General features: G+C 60.0%; 6 protein-coding genes across 10 annotated transcripts; 5 read left to right on the forward strand and 1 right to left on the reverse strand.

The window, feature by feature from the left end:
- Window positions 1–15: 15 nt before the first annotated feature.
- On the reverse strand, window positions 16–1,442 carry MRPL16 (mitochondrial ribosomal protein L16). Its single transcript, XM_030273558.4, has 4 exons — window positions 1,262–1,442; window positions 884–949; window positions 640–788; window positions 16–548 (listed from the first exon to the last, which is right to left on the reverse strand). Exons 1-4 carry the CDS (start codon window positions 1,425–1,427, stop codon window positions 63–65), a joined length of 867 nt encoding a protein of 288 aa, XP_030129418.4. The 5' UTR covers window positions 1,428–1,442; the 3' UTR covers window positions 16–62.
- A 3,587-nt stretch (window positions 1,443–5,029) lies between these two features.
- Window positions 5,030–7,523, forward strand: LOC100229557 (membrane-spanning 4-domains subfamily A member 12). Of its 3 annotated transcripts, none has more exons than XR_012056210.1 (7): window positions 5,030–5,276; window positions 5,473–5,592; window positions 5,908–5,964; window positions 6,067–6,216; window positions 6,564–6,670; window positions 6,754–6,837; window positions 7,101–7,249. XR_012056210.1 is itself a non-coding variant. In XM_072929553.1 (7 exons), exons 1-7 carry the CDS (start codon window positions 5,097–5,099, stop codon window positions 7,119–7,121), a joined length of 726 nt encoding a protein of 241 aa, XP_072785654.1. In that variant the 5' UTR covers window positions 5,078–5,096; the 3' UTR covers window positions 7,122–7,249. The 3 variants fall into 3 exon arrangements, 2 of the variants coding, with proteins under 2 accessions (XP_072785654.1, XP_002191270.4); XM_072929553.1 differs by having other exon boundaries at window positions 5,078–5,276; window positions 6,557–6,670; XM_002191234.7 differs by having other exon boundaries at window positions 5,084–5,276; window positions 6,085–6,216; window positions 6,557–6,670; window positions 7,101–7,523.
- Window positions 7,524–11,950: 4,427 nt separating this feature from the next.
- Window positions 11,951–13,798, forward strand: LOC140684245 (membrane-spanning 4-domains subfamily A member 4A-like). The gene is made up of 5 exons (XM_072929554.1): window positions 11,951–12,250; window positions 12,440–12,559; window positions 12,770–12,826; window positions 13,165–13,320; window positions 13,430–13,798. Exons 1-5 carry the CDS (start codon window positions 12,086–12,088, stop codon window positions 13,790–13,792), a joined length of 861 nt encoding a protein of 286 aa, XP_072785655.1. The 5' UTR covers window positions 11,951–12,085; the 3' UTR covers window positions 13,793–13,798.
- Window positions 13,799–14,044: 246 nt separating this feature from the next.
- CCDC86 (coiled-coil domain containing 86) lies at window positions 14,045–16,107 on the forward strand. The gene is made up of 4 exons (XM_012574010.5): window positions 14,045–14,294; window positions 14,590–14,719; window positions 15,055–15,129; window positions 15,737–16,107. The coding sequence occupies exons 1-4, from the start codon at window positions 14,095–14,097 to the stop codon at window positions 15,854–15,856; spliced, it is 525 nt and encodes a 174-aa protein (XP_012429464.5). The 5' UTR covers window positions 14,045–14,094; the 3' UTR covers window positions 15,857–16,107.
- A 567-nt stretch (window positions 16,108–16,674) lies between these two features.
- On the forward strand, window positions 16,675–19,349 carry LOC115495423 (acyl-coenzyme A amino acid N-acyltransferase 2). 3 transcript variants are annotated; one of them, XM_030273561.4, is made up of 4 exons: window positions 16,675–16,781; window positions 17,385–17,854; window positions 18,303–18,505; window positions 18,691–19,349. In XM_030273561.4, exons 2-4 carry the CDS (start codon window positions 17,392–17,394, stop codon window positions 19,276–19,278), a joined length of 1,254 nt encoding a protein of 417 aa, XP_030129421.4. In that variant the 5' UTR covers window positions 16,675–16,781; window positions 17,385–17,391; the 3' UTR covers window positions 19,279–19,349. The 3 variants fall into 3 exon arrangements, with proteins under 3 accessions (XP_030129421.4, XP_072785653.1, XP_072785652.1); XM_072929552.1 differs by lacking the exon at window positions 16,675–16,781 and adding an exon at window positions 16,821–16,980; XM_072929551.1 differs by lacking the exon at window positions 16,675–16,781 and adding an exon at window positions 16,987–17,068.
- Window positions 19,350–20,264: 915 nt separating this feature from the next.
- ZP1 (zona pellucida glycoprotein 1) lies at window positions 20,265–24,656 on the forward strand. Its single transcript, XM_030273564.4, has 12 exons — window positions 20,265–20,639; window positions 20,826–20,947; window positions 21,019–22,420; window positions 22,520–22,663; window positions 22,752–22,936; window positions 23,107–23,204; window positions 23,370–23,497; window positions 23,567–23,756; window positions 23,829–23,979; window positions 24,211–24,295; window positions 24,375–24,496; window positions 24,586–24,656. Exons 1-11 carry the CDS (start codon window positions 20,381–20,383, stop codon window positions 24,491–24,493), a joined length of 2,883 nt encoding a protein of 960 aa, XP_030129424.4. The 5' UTR covers window positions 20,265–20,380; the 3' UTR covers window positions 24,494–24,496; window positions 24,586–24,656.
- Window positions 24,657–24,715: the final 59 nt, after the last annotated feature.

Here is a 24,715-nt window from a genome sequence, read left to right on the forward strand (position 1 = left end):
AAACCCACTCCAGGCTCTCGTGGAAAAGTTTAATCCCAAAAGGAATCCCATCCAACTTCTCCTCACACTCTGTGCTTCAGGAAAAACTTGCCCCAGTAGCGTCCCTTGTGCTGCAGGTCGTAGGGGCTCAGGTACTTCCTCATCCCCAACATATTGGAGGTCACCACACGCTCGAAAGTCCAGGGATTTTGGTTGTCCAGCCTCCTCCGCTCCTCCTCCCGCCGCATCTCCTGGAGGCTCTCCCGGCTGACGGCCACGGCAGGGAAGGGCAGTTTCTGTGCCACGCGGGTGAGGAAGGGCCGCACCTCCCCGAACTCGCAGCGCCCGCCCACCTCCACCACCAGCCCGCCGCTCTTCACCGCCGTCACGTAGCGGTCGATGGGGCCCTTCCCGCCCCCCATCCGGTGGCCCAGACTCTTCCTCGTCACCGGCTTGTAGGGGGCGGGCACGCGCCACACGGCGAACATGGATTTGGGGTCGATGTTGCGCCCGATGCTCAGCCGGATCATCTCGAAGTGGCCCCAGTGCAGGTACCCCCCGCCCAAAGCCTGTGTGGGGACACGGCGGGACAGCTCAGGGACACGCAGCCCCGGCCTCTGGAACGCTCTCCCCGCTCCGTTCCGGCCCGTTCCCGCTCACCAGGATCCCGTACTGCCCCTGCGTGAAGTCGGTGGCCACCTGGGACGGGCCGCGGATGTCACGGAGCCGCCGGGGCTCCCGCTGCAGCTTAGGCACCGCCGGCACCTTGTCCATGAACTTCAGCTTCGGCTTCTCGGGAATGGTGATCCCTGCCGGGGAACGCCGGGATCAGGATCCCCGGGAGCACAGCGGGGAGCGCCCCCGCCCGCCTTTGCGGGGCTGTTCCGCCGTCCATCCCCCTTACCGCTGTAATCCGGGGGCAGCGTCCACTTCTTCAGCCCCGCCCGGGGAACCGCGACGCCGCCGGGACCTGCGGGACAGAGCGCGGGGATCACGGCTGTGGGCTCGGGCAGGGCTGGGAGGGGACGGGGCAGCCCGCGGGGCCTCCCCTTCCCGCTCCCAACATCCCCCCAAGCCACCGCAGCCCAGCCGGGAGTCCCGCCGAGCCCTCGGTACCTCCCCGGTGTCAGCCCGAGCCCTCGGTACCTCCCCGGTGTCAGCCCTTCCACGGCCCGCCCGAGCCCCCTCCGCGAGCCTCAGGCGTCCGGGAAGGTCCCCCCGGCCTTCCCAACCCCCCACAAGACACGGGCGGCCCCTCGGAGCGCGGCCAAGCCCCCCTGACCTCCCCCGGGCCGGAGCGGCCCCGGGAGCCGCCATCGCCACATCGCCGTGACACGCCGGAAGTGCCGCAAGGGCGCCGCCATTGGTCCGTCCGCGAACACTTCCCGCCCGCGGTCCGGCCGGGAAACGCGGCGGGGACATTTGTTCCGGAGAGAAACGCGGCTCATCCCGTTCCCAGCCCTGTCCCGGGCGGGGATCGCCGGCGGGGACACCCCCGGGGGTTCCGAGGGACGTGCTGGGAGTGGTCTGGATCTGCTCCCAGCCTTTGTGCTGGCCTCGTGTACTGGGTTTATGGGGATAGGGTTCATATTCCTCCCAGCATCTGCCACAGCGCTGGGTTTGGATTGGGGATGGGCGACCTGGGGCCGTGACGTCACTAAAGGAGTGAGCGCTGGGCTGTGATGTCACACAGGAGTCCCACCCGCAGCTCTGTGACATCAGCACGGTGTCTCCACAGGACACTGGCACCACCCTCTGGCTCTCAGCATGGCCACGATGGGACACGGATGAAGCCATGAGTTTCCTGCTCCCCCCGCTTGTCCTGCTGGTGGCCAGTACGGCCATCCTGCTGGCCACCCGTGTTTGGAAGGCGCGGAAATGCCTCAGGACGCGGCGCTGCCGAGCGGCTCCGGGGGCTCCCGGTTCCCCCCCGGCCGAGGAGACCCCTGGCCACGGCCCGGCTGCCCCGGAGAGGCCCCTGTACATCCCCTGCGGCTGCGGGCCCTGCTGCACCCCCTGTGCGGCAGCGGCCCGGGAGCTGCAGGACATGGTGACGCCGCTGTGGCCCGAGGTGTCCTTCCCGCGGGACTCGGAGATGTGGCAGCTGCTGTGGGAGGACCTGGAGCAGCTGCTGGAGCAAGGCCAGCTGCCCTGCTGTGCCTCCTCCAGCCTCCATCCCTCCTGGAGCCTCAGCGAGAGCTGCCGGGCTCCGGCTGGAGAAGGCCTCATGGACGGATCTCGCTGCTCCCTTGCGGCTGCGGTGGCCAGGAAGAGCCTGGAAGTGAAGCTGAGCATCCAGCCCGGGCCGGTGAGGCAGAGGGAAGCGTCGCCCCCTTCCTCCGAGAGCCTCCCCCGCTGCGGGAGCCGGACTGCGGACGGCGAGGATGCCTCGGACAGGTCTCCGAGCCCCTCCGGATCCGCGGATATCAGCGAGGCCCACAAGGCCCTGAGGATGCACGTGGCCAAGAAGAGCCTGGAAGTGAAGCTGGGAGCCCGGCCTGCTCTGGTGAGGAGCTCTCAGCAGCAAGCGGCACAGCAGGAAGGGCGCTGCTGGTGCCGGGTCTGCAGCCCCCACGGCGCTGCAGGGCGGCCACACCGGAGCACCCCACGCTCCCACTCGCAGGAGATCCTCCAGAGGCAGCGGGAGTTGGAGTTCCCCTATCTCCAGGGGGCTCCTCCAAGCAGGATTAGGCCCCTGTTGGCAGCCCAGATCCTTCTGAGGATGCTCTGTTATAAATAAACCAGCATTTCACAGCTGAGTTTGGGCTGGGATAGGCTGTAGGCAGTTTGTGGGGACTGGGAGTGGGGATGGGCTGAGGCTGATCCCCAGTGAGCTGAGCCATGGAGTGCCCAGTTACACTGACCACCCCCCAAAGGAACAGAGGGCACACAGGTGCAGTGCATGAACATGAGGGGTACATAAGATTGGATTAAAGAACAAGAAGAGTGGCTCCCTGCAGCCTTCTGATGAGGTGAGGGGTTGCTCTGTGTGGGTTGGAGCCCTCTGAAGTTGTGTGGTGATCCTCTGTGTCCCATGGCTGTCTCAGCTGTGACAGGAAGGTTCCTTTCTTCCTGGTTGCTGGCTTTGGATTCAGGATGGGAATACCATGGATCACATGTGGGTGCTTTATTTGTTTGTCCTCCTCGTGGACTTTCCATGTTTCCTCCTGGGGAAGGGTGGGATGAGTATCCAGGGTCAGTTTCTAGTATTCACTCTGGAAACAGCCCCAGGTGGGTGCAGGGGGTAGGCCCATGCCACCCAACTTCCCATGGGGACACCCGTGGCCAGCACCCTCCTCCTAAAGGTCTCAAAGCCATTGCTGGGAGAGATCCTGTCTCTTTTTCCATCCCTGTCCCCATGGAGGCTCCCAGGGGAATGAGCTCTGTGCTGTTCCCTGCAGCCCCAGCCCTGCACAGGGTGCTCTGGGTGAGGGGGTGTTTGAGTGTCCTGGCTGCCCTGCATGGGGGGAAGGACCACGGGGGTCCCCAAATCCCTGTCACAGCCCTGTGTGTGCCACTCTCTGTCACCAGCGGCCACACGTGGCTCTGTGCTGGCCACTGTCCTGGCAGCCAAGCCTGGTGTCCGGCTGTGGGGTGACCAGGGATGGGACAGGGGTGGTGACACACCTGGAGCACCCCTGCTGAGCTGGGGGCTGCCCTGCAGGTGAGGAATGGGGACACTGTGTGTCCCTGCTGGGGGTAGGGTGGCAGTGAGGGGACCCTGCCAGCCCCATGGGTTTTCTGTCACCTGCTCTGAGCTGGGTGACACCCCCAGCTCCACTTCCACTTCTTCCCACGGCTCCTCCTGGACAGCATCCAGCATGGGAATGTCCTCCACTTGGCCAGAGGGCCCGTGGCTGTGGCAGCAGGCCCTTGTCCCAGCTCCCTGTGGAATGTTACTGCTCCAGGGAAATGGGGATCCCTCCCAGCACCCCAGATTCCTCTCAGGATCCGTGGCTCTGAGTTTCCCTGCAAACCCCACAATGGGATCTCTCCATGAGGGATTCCAAGCAGGAGAATGTGGTGTTGTCCGGATCAGGATGGGGTTCAGGGACGTCCTTCATGAATTTTGGGGTGCAGGGTGGTATTGTGTGTCCCTCTCATTCCCTGTGTGTTCATTATTCCCTGATTTCAGGTTTAATCCTCTGCCTGGAGCTCTTGGCTGTTTTTCCTCGGGGCTGGACACCCCAAAAATGGGAAATGAAAATAGTTTGGGGGGAAAGTGTATGGGATCAGTGTGGGGGATCCCCTCTACTCCTTCCGTCCTGCAACAGGGAGTAAATCCAGGCTATTCCAGCCCACCCCTTCCTGGGGACGGAGATCTAGGGGAAATCAGGCCTGGGCCGTGCCCAGCTCCGTCCTGGGTGCCGCCCCTACCCCCGCCCGTGCCCCGGCTCTGCGGGGAGGAGCCGCAGGAGCCTAATGGCCCTTGATGGATTTTTCTTCCAGGAATTCGCTGCGGCGTGGTTTTGTGGGTTTTTTATTTTTGTTTTCTGTTCGTTTTTTTTCCTTTTTTTTTTTTTTTTTTTTTTGTCTTTCTCTCTATTTTTTTTTTTTCCTTTCTGTGCTCCTGTAAACGCGGCGCGGAGTTGGAAGGAGCGGGAATGAGGGGAGGGACACGCAGCTTGGGGAGGGCTGGCACCCCGATTTTCTCAACTTGCGTGTGAGTTTGGGATGAGCAGCTCTTCCCGGCGGGGGGAACACGGTGTCCTGCAGTGGGGGGGCAACACTGGGAATTGCTCCACAGAGCCAGGGGACCCCACGGAGCATCTTCCCAGCCCCACTTCCCGCCATCCCCGGGTTTTGGGGGGGCTGTCCTCAGCATCCCCGGGTTTTGGGGTGGCTGTCCCCAGCATCCCCGGGTTTTGGGGTGACTGTCCCCAGCATCCCCGGGTGTTGGGAGGGCTGTCCTCAGCATCCCCGGGTTTTGGGGGGGCTGTCCTCAGCATCCCCGGGTTTTGGGGGGGCTGTCCTCAGCATTCCCGGGTTTTGGGGGGCTGTTCCCGCCATCCCGGGTTTTGGGGTCATGATGTCCCCAGCATCCCCCCGTGTCCCCCCTGAGCTGGGCGGTGCCCCGGGGGGGGATGCCGCACCGCTGACGTCACGGCGCTCAGCCAATGGGCGCGGGCCGTGGCGGGGTGGGGCAGAAGCGGCCCCGGTGGGGACCGGGGCTGCTCCGGGGGGTCCCGGTGCCCCCCGCTCTCCTCATGCAGGGCATGGGGAGCCTCCGGCTGGGCAGCCGCGCCGTCATGTACACGGCGGAGACCCTCCCCAAGGGCAAGAATCGCGTCATGGGGGTGAGTTTGGGGGGTCGGGGGGGAGAAACGCTTGGAAAATCCCCCCTCAGCCTGTTCCCGGGGGATTCCTGCTGATCCCTCGGGGGGTGCTGTGTCTCCGGAGAGGCGCTGGGATTAAGGCGTCCCCCATCCCCAGGGTGGCTCTGTGGGCGGGGGGGTTGAGTTGACCCCGTTCCCACCCTTCCCGCTCTTCCAGACCATCCAGATTATGACGGGATTCCTGCACATCGGCTTCGGGATCGTCCTGACCACGCTGACCAATGTCTACACCTCCGTCTTCGTCATCGGAGAGATCCCCTTCCTGGGCGGCGTGTCTGTGCGTGCCGGGGGGCTGGGAAGGGATTCCCACCGGGAAAGACCGCCTGGGGTGGGGGGGTTGCCCACCAGGAAGGGAATCTCACCAGGGAACAATGCCCACAGGGAAGGGAATCCTGCTGGGGGGGATGCCAGCAGGTGGGATGCCCATTGGAAGGGATGCCTGCCGGGAATGATGCACTTGTGGCTCCCATGACCTCGGCAGCTGGGAATCAAGGGCAGGAGGGGTCACTGTGTCCCCTGTGCCACCTCTGGGCAGGTTTGGGGTGCTTGGGGTGCCCTCAGCGCCAGCTGAGCCCCATCTCTCCTGCTGCAGTTCATCATCTCCGGGTGCCTCTCCATTGGCGCTGAGAAGAGCCCCACGGAATGCGCGGTGAGTTTTCCCAGGAGCCCGCCGGGAGTGATCCCATGGGGGAGGTGGGGTGTCCCCCTGGTGTTTTGGGGAGGGGTCTGCCACCCTCCCCCCTCCCCAAAGCCCCCCGGGTGCCCACAGGTGAAGGGCAGCCAGACCATGAACGTCATCAGTGCCATCTTTGCGCTCCTGGGAATCGTAGCCTTCATCGTGGACCTCAACCTCAACGGGCTCTACCGCTCCAGCTTCAACTACTACAGCTATCTCGTCCTGGTAAAATCCCACTTGGTGGAATTCCTGCCCTTGGGAACCCCCCCAGGGCCTTTTCTCCAGCCCTCAAGGGGTGTTGTGCCCTTTCCCAAATCCCTGTTGGGGTGGCGGTTTCTCCTCTGCCGGCGCAACCTATTTTCGGCTGGTACCTTGGGAGATGAGTCACCCCCTGGAAGCATCCAGGAGCCAAAATAAAACGGTGGCATGGAGGGCTTGGAGTGAGACCTTGGAGCCAGGGATGCAGAGGGAGAGGAAGGGGGAGCCACAGAATGCTGCCCTGTGTGGGGTTCATCCTCATGGGCGCTGTTGGGGGGGTACTGATGGGGTTTTCCCCCTCCTGGAGCTCGCAGGGAATGGGATTTCCATTGTGCTGCTCATCTTCACCATCCTGGAATTCTGCATCGCCGTGGCCACCGCCAATTTCTGGTGCCGGGCCACCCGCCTCAGCTCCAACGAGGTAAGATGAGGGGGTGGCAGGGATGGATCCCAAAAAGTGCATCCCATGATCCCAGTGTCTCCCATAATCCTGGTGTTCCCCAGGCCATGCTGATCGTCCCCAGTGCCACCCGTGTGGATCTGGCCGTGCCACCGGCGGAGCTGCCTCAGCCTCCCAGCTACAGTGAGGTGACCCAAGGAGTAGCGCTCCTGGATAGGGGCAGAATCAGCATTGGGATGGCTTCTGGGATGACAGTCCCCATCCTGCTGCCATCACTGTCCCCTCCCTGGGAAAACATCCCACCCCAATCCCCAGGGAGCATCCTGAAGCATCCATCCCTTTGCTCTGGGAATGGGGAGGAGATCCCAAAGCCCCGTGGATGGTGGGTGCTGAGGGTGGGGTCCTCCCAAATCCTGCCCCCTTTCCAAAACACCTCCTGGTCTCCTTGCAGCTGGCTGCTCCTGAAGTTTGACACCGAGGATGTTGGAATGGGATCCTGCCTCCATTGCTCCTAAATCCCAGAGCTACGGCATCCTCCTCCCACTGTGCTGCCGGCTGGGATGTGCTGGTCCCCCCTTAAAAGCCAGGGACACCCCCAAATTCCCTGCCCCTCTGCCCCTGGGCCTGGTCTGAGGGGCTCCACTTGCTGGCTGCTGTGGGAAGGGGCTTCTCCAAGGGGGAAATCTTGGGCAATTCCTGCCTGTAAATCCCTAGTGGGATGCTGGGGTTTGCTCATGTTGTTGGGGTTCAGGAATTCCTGGTGGTTTGGAGTGACCCCGATGTGTGCTGGGAGCCGGGCAGGTCACCGGAGCATCTACCTCGGCTCGTCCCCTGTTGGCTTCATTTTCTCTTGGGAATAAACGCTCTCTCCGGGCTTGTGTCTCTTGAATTTGGGAATTTTCAGCGTGGGAGCTACACTTCCCCCCTCACAGAGCTGCTGCCCCTCAGGAAAGAGGCTCATCCTGCCTATTTTAGGGATACTTGCTCTCTTTCTCCTGAGGGAATTCTGCCTCCCCTGAACTCCTGATACCTGCTTGCTTTCCCTGAGAGGAACTCTGCTACCCTAAACCCCTGGCAGCATCTCCCAAGGGAGTTTTGCTCCTCTAAACTCCTGGTGCCTGCTCTCCTGAGGGAATTCTGTCCCCTTAAACCCCTTAGTGCCTGCTCTCCTGAGGGAATTCTGCCCCTCTAATCCCCTCTCCTGCTGGAACTCCACCCTCTAAACGGGGGTACCTGGTCTCCCGAGGGAGCTGTGCTCCCCAAACCCCCTCCACCCCCCCATTCCAGCAGGGTTCCACTATATTTAGCTCAGCTGGAGCAGCCGGACAGCCGGTGGCGATGCCGGTGACGCCAGCACATCCCGGTTCTTCCACCACCAGAGAAGCTGCCCCGGGGCTGGAGCTGCTCTTGGAGGTGACACGGGGACACTGGTGTCATGTGCTCCCTGTTCCCACAATCCTGGGTGGCGGGAATGGTGCTGAGGGGCGCTCCCAAACCTTATCCATGCAGCAATTCCTAAAAAATTCTTTATTTTCAGGGAAAGAAAAGGGCTCTGGGGTCATTTTGAACAGGGCCAGGTTTGTCAGCTCCTGACAAGCTCATTTAGGGCGCCACTCTTCGTTATCCTGCATCTGTGGGAATGCTGGTGGATTTAATGAAGTGCTGATGAGCATCCAGTGGCATCAAATTATTTAAGGATTATCCCAAGCTCATGGAAATAGAAAGGTGGGATGGAGGTGAGGAAAGAGACCCCAGTGCCAATTTTCCAAGGGGTGGGAACATCCTGGTGAGTTCCCAGTGCTCTGGGGGAGAATTATCTCAATTTTTGGGACAGGACTCATCCCAAATTTCCCCTTCAGTGCCAGAGTGGGATCAGTGACCTCCTCTTCGAACATTCCCTTAGGTTTTGGGGTCGCTCAAGTGTTTTTCTTCTCCTTTCCACACTCCCTGACAATGCTCCTGCTGCTCAGCCAAAGCCTCATGGATTATTCACTCCCTGTCAGTTATTTCTGTTCCCGGCTCTGAAAAAATAATGAGCCCGATCAGTAGGAAAAGCCCCAGGGATTTGGGGAGCAGGATGAACAGGCTGCCTCTGCTCAGCCCATGGCCACAGCCCATTACAGGTCCAGCTCCTCACCTGCGGCTCCGGAGCATCCCAGCCTCTCCTGGCTCCATGGGGACCACCACGAAGCCATCCTGCCTCCCATCCAAGCTCTGTGTTTTCCCAGTGTGGTGGTTTCGTGGGAAGGAGGGTTCCTCCTCTTCCCCCAGCACCAGGCTCTGTTTTCCTGCAGTATCCCAGTGTTCAGACATGGCTGTGCCTAAAAATGCTGGACTAAGTGTTTAAGGCTCGATGGGAATGTGGGGGTTTAAATATATTTTTATTTTTAGGTGGGAATTTGCAGATCTAGGGGGAGTGGAGACTTCCAGGAGTTGGGAATAGCAGGTGACAGAGGCCACAGAGTTTTGTGTCCCTGCCGCTTATGGTCCCTACAGAAAACCAAAACCCTTGGAGGAGCTGGAAAGGAGAACTGTGGGATGAACTGGGGTGTCCCAATGTCTCTTCCCCATGGGAAGAGACTGACTTTGGGCAGTCTTCCAGCACCTAAAGGTGCTCCAAGAGAGCTGGAGAGGGACTTTAGAAAAGAGCCTGGAGTGCCAGGACAAGGGGGAATGGCTTCCCACTGCCAGGGGGTGGGTTTAGATGGGATACCGGGAAGAAATTTTTCCCTGTGAGGGTGGTGAGGTTCTGGAATGGATTTTCCAAGGAAGTTGTGGCTGCCCCATCCCTGGAAGTGTTTAAGGTCCCACTCCAGGATTGCCAGTGAGGTTGATGCCGGTGAAGCCTTGGAGAAGTTTTCTGGAACTTTTCTGCAGCCTCAGGAGTCTTCCTGGGAAGGAGCAGATCAAAGGCTGGAATGTCACGTGCAGGGGTTGATGGACACATCTGGGACAGGGTTTGGGAGCAATGTCACCGTGTCCCAAATGCCAGGTATGGATCACCCCAGCAGCCAGCGATGCCCCCCCAACCTCCCACCTACTCCCTGTTCCAGATTCCCTAATCCAGGATGGACACTTGGATGTTTAAAGCCAGAAGACCTGAAACTTCTCCCAGAAAACATGACTTTCCTTCTGGAATCAGTATGGAAAGAGCCCTGCGGGAAGCAGAAACACCTGGAAGCAAAGCAAAATGTTGACTTTTGGTATTTTTATGGGGATATAAAGTTTGTCCCAGGAAGCAGCAAGTTTCTTTGGAGAGCTTTTCTCCGTTGTAATCTGTTTTCTTTGGAAAAAACCTCACAGATTTTGGGGTTGGAAAAAGAATTTTGCTTCCACCAGGCTCATAAATTTTGTTCTGTGCGGGTGGGAGGGAATTTGGGAGGGTCTCGCTGATCCCCCCTGAGCATCCAGTCAGGCTTCCCCCATCCAAAACTTGTCCTAGAAAATAGGAAAATGAACATTAAAATCCAAGGAATGTGTTGTATATATCTACAAAGCCAAACATTCCTGCAAAGCAAAGGTTGGAAAGCTCCACCACCCGGCCCTGCTGCTTCCCTGCATCTGCTTCAAAGCTTCACCTCCTCTGGAATCCGCTTCCAAAACAAATCCTGACATCCTACCTTGGGCTCCTGCCATCCCCAGCTGGACCTGGGTCTATTTAGGAAGGGGGAAAGTGCTTTTTATGTGGATCCCTTGCTTGGAAAGTGGGGTTTTGGGGGCTCAGGGCAGTCACGGCTGTTCCTGCCTGCAAGGCTGGAACTTCAGGAATGCTGTAGGAATCTGGAAAGGCGGATTTGGGAGGAAATCCACCGTGTAGGGTGGTTTTGGCTGGGAATGTGAGCCGTGGATAATGGTGGAGGATACCCTGGCTGCCTAAAGGCTAAAGAGGGGATCCCAGAATTTCCACGGAGGCTCAAGTGTTCCTTCCTGGGGCTGGAATGAGATCCCTGGGATTGTTAGGACTGGAGTGTTGAGAGGGATGAGGCACCAGCAGGAATTAAAGGCTCTGAGGCATCAAGAATGTGATGAAGAGGCTGAATCTCATCCATGTCCATGTTTTTCCTGGAAAGCTGTGTTGCCAGATGCAGCCCTTTACAAGGCCAAGTGCACGCTTCCATCAGGGATGCAGGATGGAGGAAGGTCATGGGTGGGATAGAGGAATGCCATTGGAGCTGGGATGGAGATGTGAGTTGCTGCTCTTTGCTCTCCAGGTCTGTTCTTCCAGCTCTTTTTTGGGATACGATTTGGGCTGGTTTGGAGGGGGTGTCCCATTCCCTGGTGTGTGGGAGCATGGGAAGGGCACAGAATCCTGAAATCGTTTGGGATGGAAGGAGCCTTAAGGATCACCCAGTTCCATCCCCCTGCCATGGGCAGGGACACCTCCCACTAGCCCAAGTTTTTCCAAGCCGGCTCCAGGGCTGGAAGCCACTCCTGCGCTCTGGAAGCACGGCGCTTCCAAACGCAGCCTCTCGGCTCCCTCTAGAGCCAGAGAGAAGGAAAAAACTTCCACAAGTTGCTCCACCTGCTCCTGAAATCGTCAGCTGGAGGGTCCTGTCCTTTCCCAGGCAGAGAGAGAGGTGTTGGGGTGATGCCAGAATCCTGGACCTAAACATTCCCGTTCCACCAAGAAATTCCTACGTTGCACACACCAGACACCCAGGAAACCTGGGGAGTTCTCAGGTCGGCATGGGGTATCCCAATGCTCCTGGAGAAAAGGGCATTACTGTTTTCTGGGAGGAGGGAGGGATGGAAGCAGGAAGGGGCCTCTGAATCCCTCGGGATCCCCTCACCATGTGTGGTGGCTCCATTCCCAGCCTGAGCTCCCATTTCCCATCATAAATAACAGCGTCTCCTTCCCCTCTGGCTCCCGACGGAGATGGTCAGGGACCCCTGAATCCCTTCTGTGTGTCCTCACTGGGGACAAATCCACAGGGAGGGAGAATTCCCAAAAATGGCAATAAAGGAGCTTTCTTGACAAGAGGGTTTATAAAGTTTCCTGTCTCAGTGTGAGTTTTTCCTGGCAAGTGGGCAGGGTTAGGTTATGAACACCTCCTTAGGTACCAAGCTAATTACAGGAGTGTTTCCCAAGCAAAGCATCCACAATTTGGGATGGAAAGGGGGTCTTGAAGCATCCCAAGGGAAAAGCATCCAACAATTCCCAAGGCTGCAGAGCGCAGGGAGGGGTTCCCTGTCCCTCCCTCTTCCCATGCAGGATTTTGGGAGCCTCCGTTGGCAAAGCCACCTCGTTGAGCAAGAGGGCCCTGACGAGAATTCCATGAGCGAGCTTCCCGCAGGGAGCAAAGGGCAGCGGGAGTGTGTCCCTGCCAGGCCAGCACCTCCTGGGGATTTCGGACAGCAAAGGGACTGTGGTAAGGAGGAAGAGGAGGAGGAAGGCAGCTGGGAATTCCTTCAGCTTCCTGGGCTCATTCCCAGGCCATGGCGGCCACCACGGTGACCGACACCGGCAACGTGAGGATCATCACGGAGGTGATCCCGGCCACGGATCCCCGGGCGGCCCAGCTGGCCTCAGGATCCCAGGCCCCTGCCAGGACCTCATTGCAAACACAAGGCTTCTGGAGGGCTCATCCCAGGGTGCTGGGGGTGAGACATGGCCCTCCAGGTATTGGGGATCCACAGGGGTTGTCCTGCTGGATGTTGTCCCTGGCTGGCTGGAGAGGATGTTGGGACAGGTGTCTCTCCCAGACCCTTCCCAGCACTGTAACATGGGATTGGTGTGGGATGGGTCTCACAGTAACGGGATAGGGATTCCTCTTCCTCGTCCTTCCCCAGACCATCCACATCTTCAATGGAATTGTCCACATTTGCTTCAGGATCATCCTGACACTGTCGGAGCACAGCAACCCTTCCCTCCCTGTGGCCAGTGGGATCCTCTTCTGGCTGGGGATCCTGGTAAATTGGGACGAGGACGTGGCAATCTCGGGGAATCCTGGTGGACTGGGGACAATATCCCAGGGTCACCAGGTCTCCACTGACCATCTCCCCACATTTTGGGGTGTTTGTGCATCCCTGAACCCCAGTTCCCAGCTGGAGGGACACCGGGAAGGGTGCCAGGGAAGGGTGCCTTGCTGCTGACACCAATTCCTGCTGTTTTCCAAGTAGCTCCTGGTCTCGGGCTCGTTGCTGGCGGAAAGTGAAAGGAGAGACAGCCCTGTGCTGGTAAAATCCAGGCTGGGACGGACAAGGTGTCCCCCCATTTCTTTATGTCCCTTCCAGCAGCTGCCAGGACCCCTCCACAGCCTGGATTCATCCCACAGGATCCACAGGCCAGTCTCCTGCTCGGGAAGTGCCCAGCTCTCCCACATGGAGCACAGGATGGGGGTCATTGCAGGATGAGGGGGGTAAAAGTTCCAAGGAGACCTTCATGGCTTTGGAATCACTGTGGGATAAGTAGGACAAAACTGGGTGGCTTCTCCAGGAGATCTCTGATCCCAGTTGAATAATCCCTGTGGGAAGCAGCCCTTCCCGGGGTCCGTGTCACCGGGTGCTTCCCGCAGGTCAAGACCTGCTGTGTGGTCAATGTGGGCATTGTCCTGGGCACGCTGGTGGCCACCGGGATCCATGGCACGGCCATCAGCCGGGTCCTGCCCGCCTGCGAGAAGCCCGAGCCCTTCCAGACCCGGCCGGAATGGTGCCTCAGCATGGAGAGTAAGGTAGGGACACCCGGGAAGGGAATCCCAGTCTCTGGGTGGGCTGTTCAAGGATCCAGCTCCTGTTCGGGTGGTGGATCCCGGGATATTCCCCTTCTCCTCCTCCTTACAGATGCTGAGACACGGGCTGGATTCCACCTTGGTGCTCCTCATCCTCCTGGAATTCTGCGTGGCCGTGGCGGTTCTGGCGGTCGGATACGACGCAGCAGACATACACCCAGCTGGTGAGGGAGGCGGGGATCCACGGGGATCCCTGGAAATCCCTGCAATGCTCATGCACCCCTTCCTTCCCCCGAAGGGCCGCCCCGATCCGGGCGTTCCCGTGTCCCCCGCAGAGATTTCCCTGGATTTCCCTGTTTTTGCTTTTCCAGGCGCTGTAGCCGCGGCCAAGCCCCGCACGTGCTGCCGCATCCCGGGGGGGGGTCCCGCTACCGGAGCCCCCTGCGATGCCCTCAGCGTGTTCGGTCCCCAATAAAGGCCTCTCCCCCAGCCCAGCCCGCGCGTGTCTCCGGGGGTTACTCGGGGTACGGGGGGCCTCGCCCCGGCTGTGTTTGGGGGAGTTCGGGGGGCCCCGGTACCGGCGGCCACGGTGGTGGGCGGTGCTGCCCGGCACAAAGATGGCCACCGCGCCCAATACAAAGATGGCGGCCACCGCCGTACGCGGAGGGCGTTGCCCAATACAAAAATGGCAGCCAGGGAGGCGCTCTGGCTTCGCGCTTCCGCGGGGAGCGCTGCTCTGACGTCATCTCTCTGCGACGCCGCGGGGCCGCGTGGATCATGGATGGGGAGAACGGGGGGACCCCGGGATCGGGACCGGGACCGGGAGCCACCCCCGAGGGGCCCGGCGCGGCCGCCTCGGCTCCGGCCGCGGCTCGGCGGCGGCGGAAAGGCGTCAAGAAGCGGCAGGAGGCGGTGGTGACCATCCCGCGGGGCAAGCCCAAGTCGGGACGGGTGTGGAAGGATCCCGGGAAGAAGAGGTGGGAAGCGAGGCGGGGATCTGGGGGGCTCTGGGCTCCAGAAGGACCGTTTGAGGGGTCATGAGGTCTGGGGGAACTTTGAGGGCCTCTCGGGGGCTTGTGAGGGTGTTCCGGAGGTATCCATAAACTTTAGGAAGGATCCAGAGGTGACAGGGATGACTTGGAGGGGCTGTAGAGGAGCTGAGGATGCCGTGGGATGCTCCGAGGTTGGCGGAGTCTCATGGAATTCTGGAGAGTGGCCCTGGCTACATCCCGGCGTTTTTGAGGATCCAACACCTCCCGTGTGCCCGCGCAGGTTCTCCCACATGATCCAGGACAAGGCGCTCCGCAGCTCCTGGGCACGGAAAATGAAGGAGAGGCAGGAGAGGAAGCTGGTCCGGGATCTGGCACGGCAGCTGGAGGAAGCCAAGCAGAGGGAGAAAGAGGTAATGGGACTCGGGAGCTGGAGAATTCCCATCTTTCCCAAGCACAATCCCATGTCTCTGCCCTCTTCCCGGCCCTTAGAGCTGTGGCAGAGCCCGGGAAAAGGGCAGCTGGATGGAGAATGGAGAATTCCCTGTCCTGGTGCCAAATCCAGTCGCTGACGGTCACATGCCCCAAGTCACTGACTCGGAATAAACTCCCTGGGTCAATTCCAGCCTCAGCCGGGGTGGAAAAGCTGCTGGAATGACGGATTTCACACTTGGCTGGGCATTGGCTGGTTTGGGTTTAATCCCAGGGGAAGGGGCCCGCAGGGAATGTTGTGGTGCTGCTCCCACAGGAAAAGAAGCGGCGGCGGGAGGAAAACCTGAAGCGGCGCCTGGAAAACGAGCGGAAAGCTGAGATTGTCCAAGTGGTGAGTCCCCTGTGCCAGCTGGGAACAGTCCTGGGAGCACCCCACAGCCTCCAGCCCCCCATGGATCAGCCTCCAATTTGCTCCAGTTCCTCTCCCTGTCTCTGTCTCTGGAGGATCCTGGGAGCACTGGGCGATTCCCAGTAAAGCTGGGCATGCTGGAAGCGTGTCGCCCGTGTTCTCCCAAACTTGGGAACAGCAAACTGAGGGATGATGGGGTGGTGGAGCGAGGAAAATGCTGCACTGGTGGGGATCCATGTGGGGAAAACATGGCTTTTCCATTGGGAAGAGAGCTGGGAGCTCGGGGTGGGTGTGGTGAAGACCTCACCTGTGGGTGAGGAGGGGTGGGTTTTGGGATAAATTCCCTCCTAGATCCTGAATCCTTGGTGGTGGGAGGCTGGGAGCCATCCATGCCCATCCTGCCTCATTCCCACACTCTGCTCCATTCCTGGAAATGCTCCAGGACAGGGCTTGGAGCCACCTGCACTAGTGGAAAGTGTCCCTGCCCATGGCCGGGGGGGAACTGGGTCATCCCTAAGGTCCCTTCCAACCCAAACCATTCCAGGACCTGATGATTCCATGAAATCTCCTCTCTTTTCCCATTTCCCAGATCCGGAACCCCCTGAAGCTCAAGAGGGCCAAGAAGAAGCAGCTGAGGCGGGTGGAAAAGCGGGATACACTGGCCCTGCTCCAGAAGACTCCCGTGAAGCGCAGCACGGCCACGGAATGAGGCAGGATTTGGGATACTGCCACCAGGATCCTGCTCCTTCCCAGGGCTTTTTCCTCAGCTTGCCAGGCAGGAATGGCTGGCAGGACCCTCAGTGTTGGACAAGCAACAGGACAGAGCTGAGGGGGTGTATTCCACAGGCATTCCTGCTGCTGGATCCCCCAGTCCCTGTGGAATCAGGATGTGGCAGAGGCTGGAACAGAACTTTGCTTTCCCAAATTTGCCTTTTCCTTATAAAAATTAATAGAAACTGAGACACATTTGCTTCCAGTGGCTCTGGGAACTGGTGGCTCCAGCTGGGGCCTTCCCTAATGCATTCCTAGGATTGGAATGTGCCGTGGCCCCTCATTCCTTGCAGTTCCCCTTTCACCAAAAAGGGAATTCCCCTTGGGAATGAGCCCTGGAACCCATCAGCAAGGAAGGGGGCATGTTGTCACACACCCTCCTGTGGGGGGCAATGCTGGGAATTCGCTGGGGGCTGGAAGTTGGAAATCCACATGGATTTCTTAACATTCCTGGGTTTTTTTTGGTCTGTGAACACCCCTTTCTGCATTCCTGGGGGAGGGATGTGTGGCTGTGAGCTGGGATGGAGGGAATGGGGGAACAAAGGGGTGCACCGGGTGGAAAATGGGACTGCAGGAATCAGTGTGAAACCCTGGGATGGGAATGTGGGGCTCTGGAGCTTCATCCTGGGGTGACAGTTTTGGGGGGGAATTGGAACGGGGTGTGTCCCATCCGTGTCCAGGATGGGGGCGTGCCACAGGGAAAGTAGGGACTGGCAGGAATTTCAGGGTGCGGCCGGGACCAGGCGGGCACGGGGTCATGGGGCAGGAGGGCTCTGCCCTCGACATTCCCGGGTTAATGATTTCCAAGGACTCCTCGAGCCTCTCCCTCTGCAGAGCCCACGGCCCAGGCTTTGCCCAGCGGGGTAAGAGAGGGGGAAGCTCGGGCCCTGGGGGGCCGATTTCCTGGTGGGACGGATGTGGGAGAAGCCGTGTCTCCTCCCAGGGCTGGACTGGGGCCAACATCCCTGTTCCCAGCCTGCCGTGCTGCACGGAGGGGAGCGGGGTGCACGCGGGATTGGGGTGCTCGGAGCCTCTGGATCCCCACCCTGCTCCGGCTCCGGGGTGGGGAGGAGGAGAAGGAGGGGGGAGCGTGGGTGCTGGGAATGCCAGGGCTGGGAGACACATGGAAAAGGGGTGTCCCGGCTGCTGGGTGAGTTTTGGAGCAGAGGTTTGGAGTCAGGGGGGGAGGTGGTGAGGAAGGGAGGGGATGGGGATAGCGAAACAGAGGACTAGGATCAGGGAAGGAGGGGGCAAGGACCAGGAAAGAAGGGACAAGGGACCATGAGGGGATGGGGACATGGGAGAGGGATAGGCACAGGGAAGGAGGGATGCCAGCAGAACTATCTGGACCACAAACTCCACCCTGGGGGTCTCCCATGAGGATCCCTGGGTCCAGGACCCTGCCACCAGCCCCCTCCTGCGTGTGGCAATCCCTGTGGGACGCTCAGGATGATTCCCATTCCCAGGTGCACCATGGTGGAGGTGACAGTGACACCGCAGTCCTCACTGGCCGACCGGCCAGTGCAGATCCGAGTGCGGGGACTGTCCCCATCCCAACTTGTCACCCTCCGGGCCTGGCTGAAGGACGAGCAGGGCGAGTGCTTCCAATCCCGCGCCTTTTTCCGCGCTGACGAAGCCGGAGAGGTGGATCCCGGGCTCCATGCCGCCCTTGGGGGCAGCTACTCTGGGGTCTGGCCCATGGGGCTCTTCTGGTTCCTGCAGCCCGACACCCTTTTCCGACGGCTGGTCAAGCGGGATGTGGCCGGCAGCCCCTTCCGCGTCCGGCTGGAAGTGTTTGACGGGCTCAGCATGGGCACGGATCCCCGGGAGCAGCCGCTGGCATCCTGCGAGGCCGAGCGGTGGTACGTGGGCCCCGGCGTGCAGCGGGTGCCCATCCGTGAGGGAAGGGTCCGTGGCGCCCTGTTCCTGCCTCCTGGTGAGCACTGGGGAGCGGGGAATTCCGGGATATCCAACCTTGGGACTTGCAGGATGCTGCTTCTTGGGAGCCCTTTGGTGCCCAACCTTGGGCTACCCAGCCAGTATTCCCTTGGGATATTGAATTTTGGGATCCTGGGGATGCCAAACATCGGGACCCCTGGGAAATAACGCTGGGACTCCTGGGATGCTAAACCATAAAATTCCTGGGTTTTCCAGCCCTGGGATAATAAACCTCAGGGCCCCTGGGCTACCCGAAGTTGGGATTCTTTGGTTGTCCAGCCTTGGGATCCTTGAGATATCAAACCTTAGGATGCTGGGATGCTCAGCCTCAGGACTCCCAGGATATTGGACCCTGTGCCCCCTGGGATGCCCAGCCATGGAACCTCCGGGATGCAGGACAGCGCTGGTGGCTCCCCATACCTGACATTCTCCCTGTGTTCCCACAGGTCCGGGCCCCTTTCCCGGAGTCATCGACCTGTTTGGGGGTGCGGGGGGGCTGATCGAGTTCCGGGCAGGGCTCTTGGCCAGCCAGGGCTTTGCCGTGCTGGCCCTCGCCTTCTTCGCCTACGACGACCTGCCCCGAGTCCTGGCCCAGCTGGACCTGGAATATTTCAAGGAAGCGGCAGAGCTGCTCCTCCGGCATCCCAAGGTGAGTCCTGGAGTGTCATCCTGGTGAGCAGGATGTCCAGATGACCAGGAGTAATGTCCTAGGGTTGTCCCCAGGGGCTGGGGGATATCCCATGAGGACATCCTTGTCCTGGCATTCAGGGCTGTCCCAGTAAATGTATTATCCCTGTGTATTATCCCAGCTGGCTCCATTTCCTCTTGCTTCAGGTCCGAGGCCCCGGCCTGGGCGTGGTGGGCGTCTCCAAAGGTGCGGAGGTGGCCTTGGCCATGGCCACCTTCCTGCCACAGGTGGTGGCCACGGTGTGGATCAACGGTACGAGCTTCCTGTATGGAAACCCGCTGCTCTACAAGGAGCTCCGCATCCCTGCCATCCCCTACTACACCGAGCGCGTCCTGTTCACCGAGGTGGGAGCCATGGACAACTCGGCCATCTTCACCGACCCCCGGGATCCCGCCCACCGCGCCTCGGCCATCCCGGTGGAGAAGATCCGGGGAAAGGTATTATTTGTGGTGGGAGAGGCCGACCGGAGCTTCAACAGCAAGCTCTTCGCCGAGCTGGCCCTGGCGCGGATGCCGCCGGAGAGCGGCCGGCTCCTCTCCTATCCCGGCGCCGGGCACCTGATCGAGCCCCCCGGATCCCCCCTGTGCAGCAACTCCAGCATCCGGGGCACTCCCAGGCCGGTGGCGTGGGGGGGAGAGCCCCAGCCCCATGCCCGGGCCCAGGAGCATTCCTGGCAGGAGATCCTGCAGTTCTTGGAGCTCCATCTGGGGTCGGTGGCCGCCATGAAGCTGTGAGGGGTGGGGAAAAGGGCTTGGGATCACCGGGGTTGTCACTGCGGGAAATAAAGTGTCACTGGTGGCTCCTGCCTGTGCTCCTGGGAGATGATGTGTGGGGAAAAAGGTTGGAAGTAGATTTAGGGGATATATTGGAGATATTTGGGAGATACATCAGATATATATAGTGGATACATGTGGGATATATATGGGGTATATATATGTGGGATAGATCTATTGGATATATATCAGATATATATTGGACACATATAAAGGATATATATTGGATACATATGGAACATATATAGGATGCAGAACAGACAGCTCAGACATGTATTGGACATATACAGCACAATTATAAAACATATATTAGACATATATATATGTATCTAGGACACATATGGGGCACATATGGCCAATACCAGCCCAGCTGTGGCTCTGGGGACAGACTGCTCTCTGCAGCTGCCTTCACTTCCAGAGGAGATTTGAAGGAATCACATCCAGCCCCCGGCTCTTCACGCCCTCCCACCGGGATCCCTGTGCTCCTGGGAGCTGGCGTGACCCCATTCCCACACCCAGGGCATGGGACAGGGAGTGGCCGTGACCGTCACTGCGGGAAGGGTGGGGAGGGGCGTTGCCGTTTAATCCGCAGTAAAGATAAATCCCAGAAGGGAAACATGGGGCAAGGTAGGCAGAGGGAAGGCACGTGGAGGACTTTGGATTGCCCTGTTGCACTGTCAGCAGGGCACAACCAGGGTGCAGCAGGGATTTGGGGTAACTGGCTGATTCCTTGTCCCTCAGACGTCACTGGGGCCATGCCAATGTATCCCCTGGTCCCGTGGCTATTCCAGGAGTGGTGTGGCCAGAGGTCACCAGTGTCCCCACTAGCTCTGGGGAGGTGGGCACACACCAGCCTCCTCCTTTCCCCCTGGATAACTTGATCCAGCTGGGCATCCTGCCTGGCACCAGTTCCATTCCCTGTTCACTGGGACAGCCTCCAAGTGTGGGATAAGCTTGGCTTGTCCCTGGTCACCGTGACACAGCCACAGGAGGTGACCACAGGGCTGGGGCACTGAGGTCACCGGCAGCACGGGAGCGAGGAGCCCCGGGCAGGGCTCATCCCATGGGATCAGCTGATCCTGATCCCCCCTCCTCCCTGCATCCCAGCCATCCGGATATAAATCCACACCGCAGGGCCCTGTGCTCCGTCTGTGTCACCGCCATGGGATGGAGCTGCTCCTTCCTCCTGCTCCTCTTCCTCCTGTCCCCGTGGCCCAGAGCCACCGTGGCACTCCTGCAGTACCGCTATGACTGCGGAGAGTTGGGAATGCAGCTCCTGGTCTTCCCATCCCACGGCCGTACTGTCCGCTTCAAGGTTCTGGGTGAGTGAGGGGACTCCCTGGATCCCCTTGGGGTGCTGGATTTCCCTGGGATTCCCCTCAGTCCCGAAGTGTTCCCTGGTGATGGTATCCCAATGGGATGAGCCCAATGGCTTGGATGAGCTGTTGCTGCTGCCTGGGGGGTTTCCATGCATGTGTCACTTGCCCGTGTCCATGGTGTCCCCCCAGATGAGTTTGGCTCCCACTTTGACGTGGCCAACTGCTCCATCTGCCTCCACTGGCTGAATTCCAGGGAGGATGGCTCCGTCATCTTCTCCTCTGGCTATAAGGGCTGCCATGTCCTGTTCAAGGTGACGCTCCCGTCCCCTCTGCAGTCCCCTCCAGCAGGATGGGGGTGACTGTCCCTCGTGTTCCCCCACAGGAGAACCGCTACATCCTGCGGGTGCAGCTGGAGGAGCTGCTGTCCAGCGGGATCTCGGTCACCTCCTACGAGATCAACATGACCTGCCCCAAGCCAGGTGGCTCTGAGATGCTCCCAGATGGAAACCGGGAGAAGAGCCGGGACAGCGGAGTCCTGATCTCCCACACTGGCCTGCACCAGGTCTCCGAGTCCTCCCTTACCCTTACGGGATCCCACTTCTCATCCCAAGATCACGTGGAGCAGGTTCACACCGTGGGACAGTACCAGCCCAGCTCAGTGCTTCCTGCCATCCAGCACCATTCCAGTCCAGCCCACTCGGGGCTTCTGTCCCAGCCTGGTGGGGCTCCTCCTGTCACCCAAATCCAGGGAAGCTTCTTCCGCCCAGCAGTGCAGCCCTCCCAACCTGGGGGGCAGAGCCAGCCAGGGATCCTTCGCCCAGTGCTTGTATCCCAAAACCATCCCAGCTTGGCGCATCACGGGAGTCAGACCCAGCCAGGGCACCTGCGTCCAGGGTCTGTATCCCAAAACCAGCCTGGGATGGTGCATCCTGTGGGTCAAAACCAACCAGGGACTCGCCCAGGGTCTGTATCCCAAAACCATCCTGTGGGTCAAAACCAACCAGGGATTCGCCCAGGATCTGTATCCCAAAACCAGCCTGGGGGTCAAAACCAACCGGGGCAACTTCGCCCACCATTTGTATACCAAAATCATCCTGGGGGTCAAAACCAACCAGGGACTCGCCCAGGGTCTGTATCCCAAAACCAGCCTGGGATGATGCATCATGGGGGCCAAAACCAACCAGGGACTCGCCCAGGGTCTGTATCCCAAAACCATCCTGGGGGTCAAAACCAACCGGGGCAACTCCACCCAGGGTTTATATACCAAAATCATCCTGGGGGTCAAAATCAACCAGGGATTCGCCCAGGGTCTGTATCCCAAAACCAGCCTGGGGGTCAAAACCAACCGGGGCAACTTCGCCCACCGTTTGCATACCAAAACCACCCTGGGGGTCAAAACCAACCAGGGTTTCGCCCAGGGTCTGTATCCCACAACCAGCCTGGCGTGACCTCCAGCGGTGCCCAGACTCCAGCAGGATTCCTGCACCCAGGACCTCAGCCTCTAAACCAGCCAGGAATATCTCGTCCCAGTCATCACTCCAATTCCCAAACCGGGCTCCCAGGCCACACTGGGCTGCTCCATCCCGGCCATCCCAACCCGGCTTTGGTGCACCCAGGACTCTCATCCTGGCCAGGGTTCATCAGCTCTGGACTCCAGGCTGAGCCGCAGCCAGGCCTGGGCCGCCCCGGGCTGCAGCCCCAGCCTGGATTGCTGCATCCTGGGATTCACTCCCAGCCCAGCCTGCTGCAGTCCACAGCGCTCTTCTACCCCTCGCCAGGGGCAGGTAAGGCAGGAAGATGGGATGCTGGGACAAAGGGAAACGGCCTCAAGGTGCTTTTCCAACCCACATTCCGTGCTATGTCCCCTCTCTGCTTCCCCCCAGGAACGCAGCTGACGCGGGAGCAGTGCCAGGTGCCGGCGGGCCGGATGCCGTGCGTGGCTCCACAGGGACGGGATGCATGCCTGCAGGCAGGATGCTGCTACGACGACATGGACCGGACCACACCCTGCTATTATGGGAATACCGGTAGGACACCCGGAGGCACGTCCCAAAATCCCTCCCTGGCGCCCGGAGAGGGTGTTCAAGGTGATGGAGCCCCTCCGTGGTATCGCAGCCACCGTGCAGTGCTTGCTGGAGGGACACTTTGTCCTGGTGGTCCCACGGGGAATGGTGACCCTGCCGTACAACCTGGACAGCGTGCGGCTGGCCAGCAGCCAGGCGGGATGTGAGCCCGTCCGCGTGTCCGAGGCCTTCGTCATGTTCCGCTTCCCGGTCACCCACTGCGGCACCACCGTCCAGGTAGGGCGGGAAAACCCCGGAGGTGGGCACGGTGGGGTCACTTCAGGATAGTGATGCTCCAGTCACTCCAAAACTTCAGGATAAAGAACTCACCCCCATGCTCCCTCCTGCCTCAAATCCTGATCCGTGCCTCCCCCAGGATGTTTCCCATTCCAGTGTTCCCTACACAGGTGATTGAGGACATGCTGGTCTATGAGAACCAGCTGATCTCCACCATCGATGTCCAGGGATCCTCCCGTGGCTCCATCACTCGGGACAGCGTCTACATGTAAGGGAAGAGGGTGGAAAAATGGAGGCAGAGAGCCTGGATTCCCCCTTGGATCAAACCAACCCTCACGCCTGCCACGTCCCTGGTGACGTCCCCACAACCTGGGCTGAGAGGGCTGATGGAGGACTTGGGAGTCTCCCATCTTTCTCTCCCTCCTTTCCCCAGTCTCCGAGCTCGGTGCATCTACAACTCCAGTGACCTCCTTCCCCTGGGAGTGGAGGTGGCTGTGCCCCCCACAGCCGCCCCCCTGGCCATGCCGGGCCCGCTGGGGCTCCAGCTGCGGATTGCTACCGGTGAGTGCTCCCCATCCCGCTCTCCATCCTGCTCTCCATCCCGCTCAACCTCTCCCAACATTCCCACAGACGAATCCTACAGCTCCTACCACACTGTGGGTGACTTCCCCCTGGTGAGGGTGCTCCGGGACCCCATCTACGTGGAAGTCCGGCTGCTCGAGAAGACGGATCCCAACTTGGTGCTGGTGCTGCACCACTGCTGGGCCTCCCCTGGCTCCCACGCCACATCCCAGCCCCAGTGGCCCATCCTGGTGGAGGGGTGAGCGGAAAAGGACGGGAGGATGGAAGTGAGGGGATGTCACTGTGCTGACTGTCGTTGTTTCCTGCCCAGGTGTCCCTTCCAAGGGGACAACTACAGGACACGGCTGATTCCAATGGGTCCGGCCTCTCCGGAGCTGCCCTTCCCGAGCCACTACCAGCGCTTTGTCATCTCCACCTTTGCCTTCGTGGAGCCCCCTGGAATGGCTGTGCTGGAGGGGGAGGTGAGGGGGATCCCCTTGAATCCATGTGTTGGGAATCTCTCATCCCAACATCCCCAAACCCACCCCAGCACTGACCTTGCTTCCAGCTGTCCACAGTGTCTTCCTGTTGGGCAGCTCACGCTGCTTTTGGGAGATTCCTCAAAGCTTGGGGATGCTTTTTGTGGGTCTCTTCATGCCTGGGGACCCTTTTTGGGGATCCCCAGGTGACACTGGCATTCCTGTGGCTCCCAGATGTACATCTCCTGCAGCGCTTCTGTGTGCCACCTGGCCCAGCCGGAGCCCTGCCGGCCCTCCTGCCAGCTGGGAGTGCCCTCACGTGAGTCTGGGAGCCTCCAGGGATTTGGAAGGCCTCTGCATGTCCCCCTCTTCCCAAGCCAACCTGCTATTCCCCACAGGAGCGCGGAGGTCTCCGGGGGACAGGAGGACAGGTGACAGCATGGGGACAGTCACGTCTCAGGGATGCCTTGTCTTTCCTGAGGTTCCCAAGAGAGGGGGAACTCAGCAGAGAGGCTGAAGGGTGAGTGCCTTCTGCTCCCTAAAAACCCCTTCATCCCAAACACCCCTTCATCCCTCTAAGTTACCTCCTCCCCCTCTTCCTCCTCACAGCTCCAGCCTCTACCTGGATGCTGTTGGATGTCTCTGGGAAAGCTGGAAAAATAAAACCAGTGCAAAGCACAGCTCTAAGGGTGTTTTGTCCTCGGCAGGGGTGGAAAGAGGGTCTCTCATCCCCATTCCC

Source organism: Taeniopygia guttata, chromosome 5 (genome assembly GCF_048771995.1).
Source record: "Taeniopygia guttata chromosome 5, bTaeGut7.mat, whole genome shotgun sequence".
NCBI lineage: Eukaryota > Metazoa > Chordata > Aves > Passeriformes > Estrildidae > Taeniopygia > Taeniopygia guttata.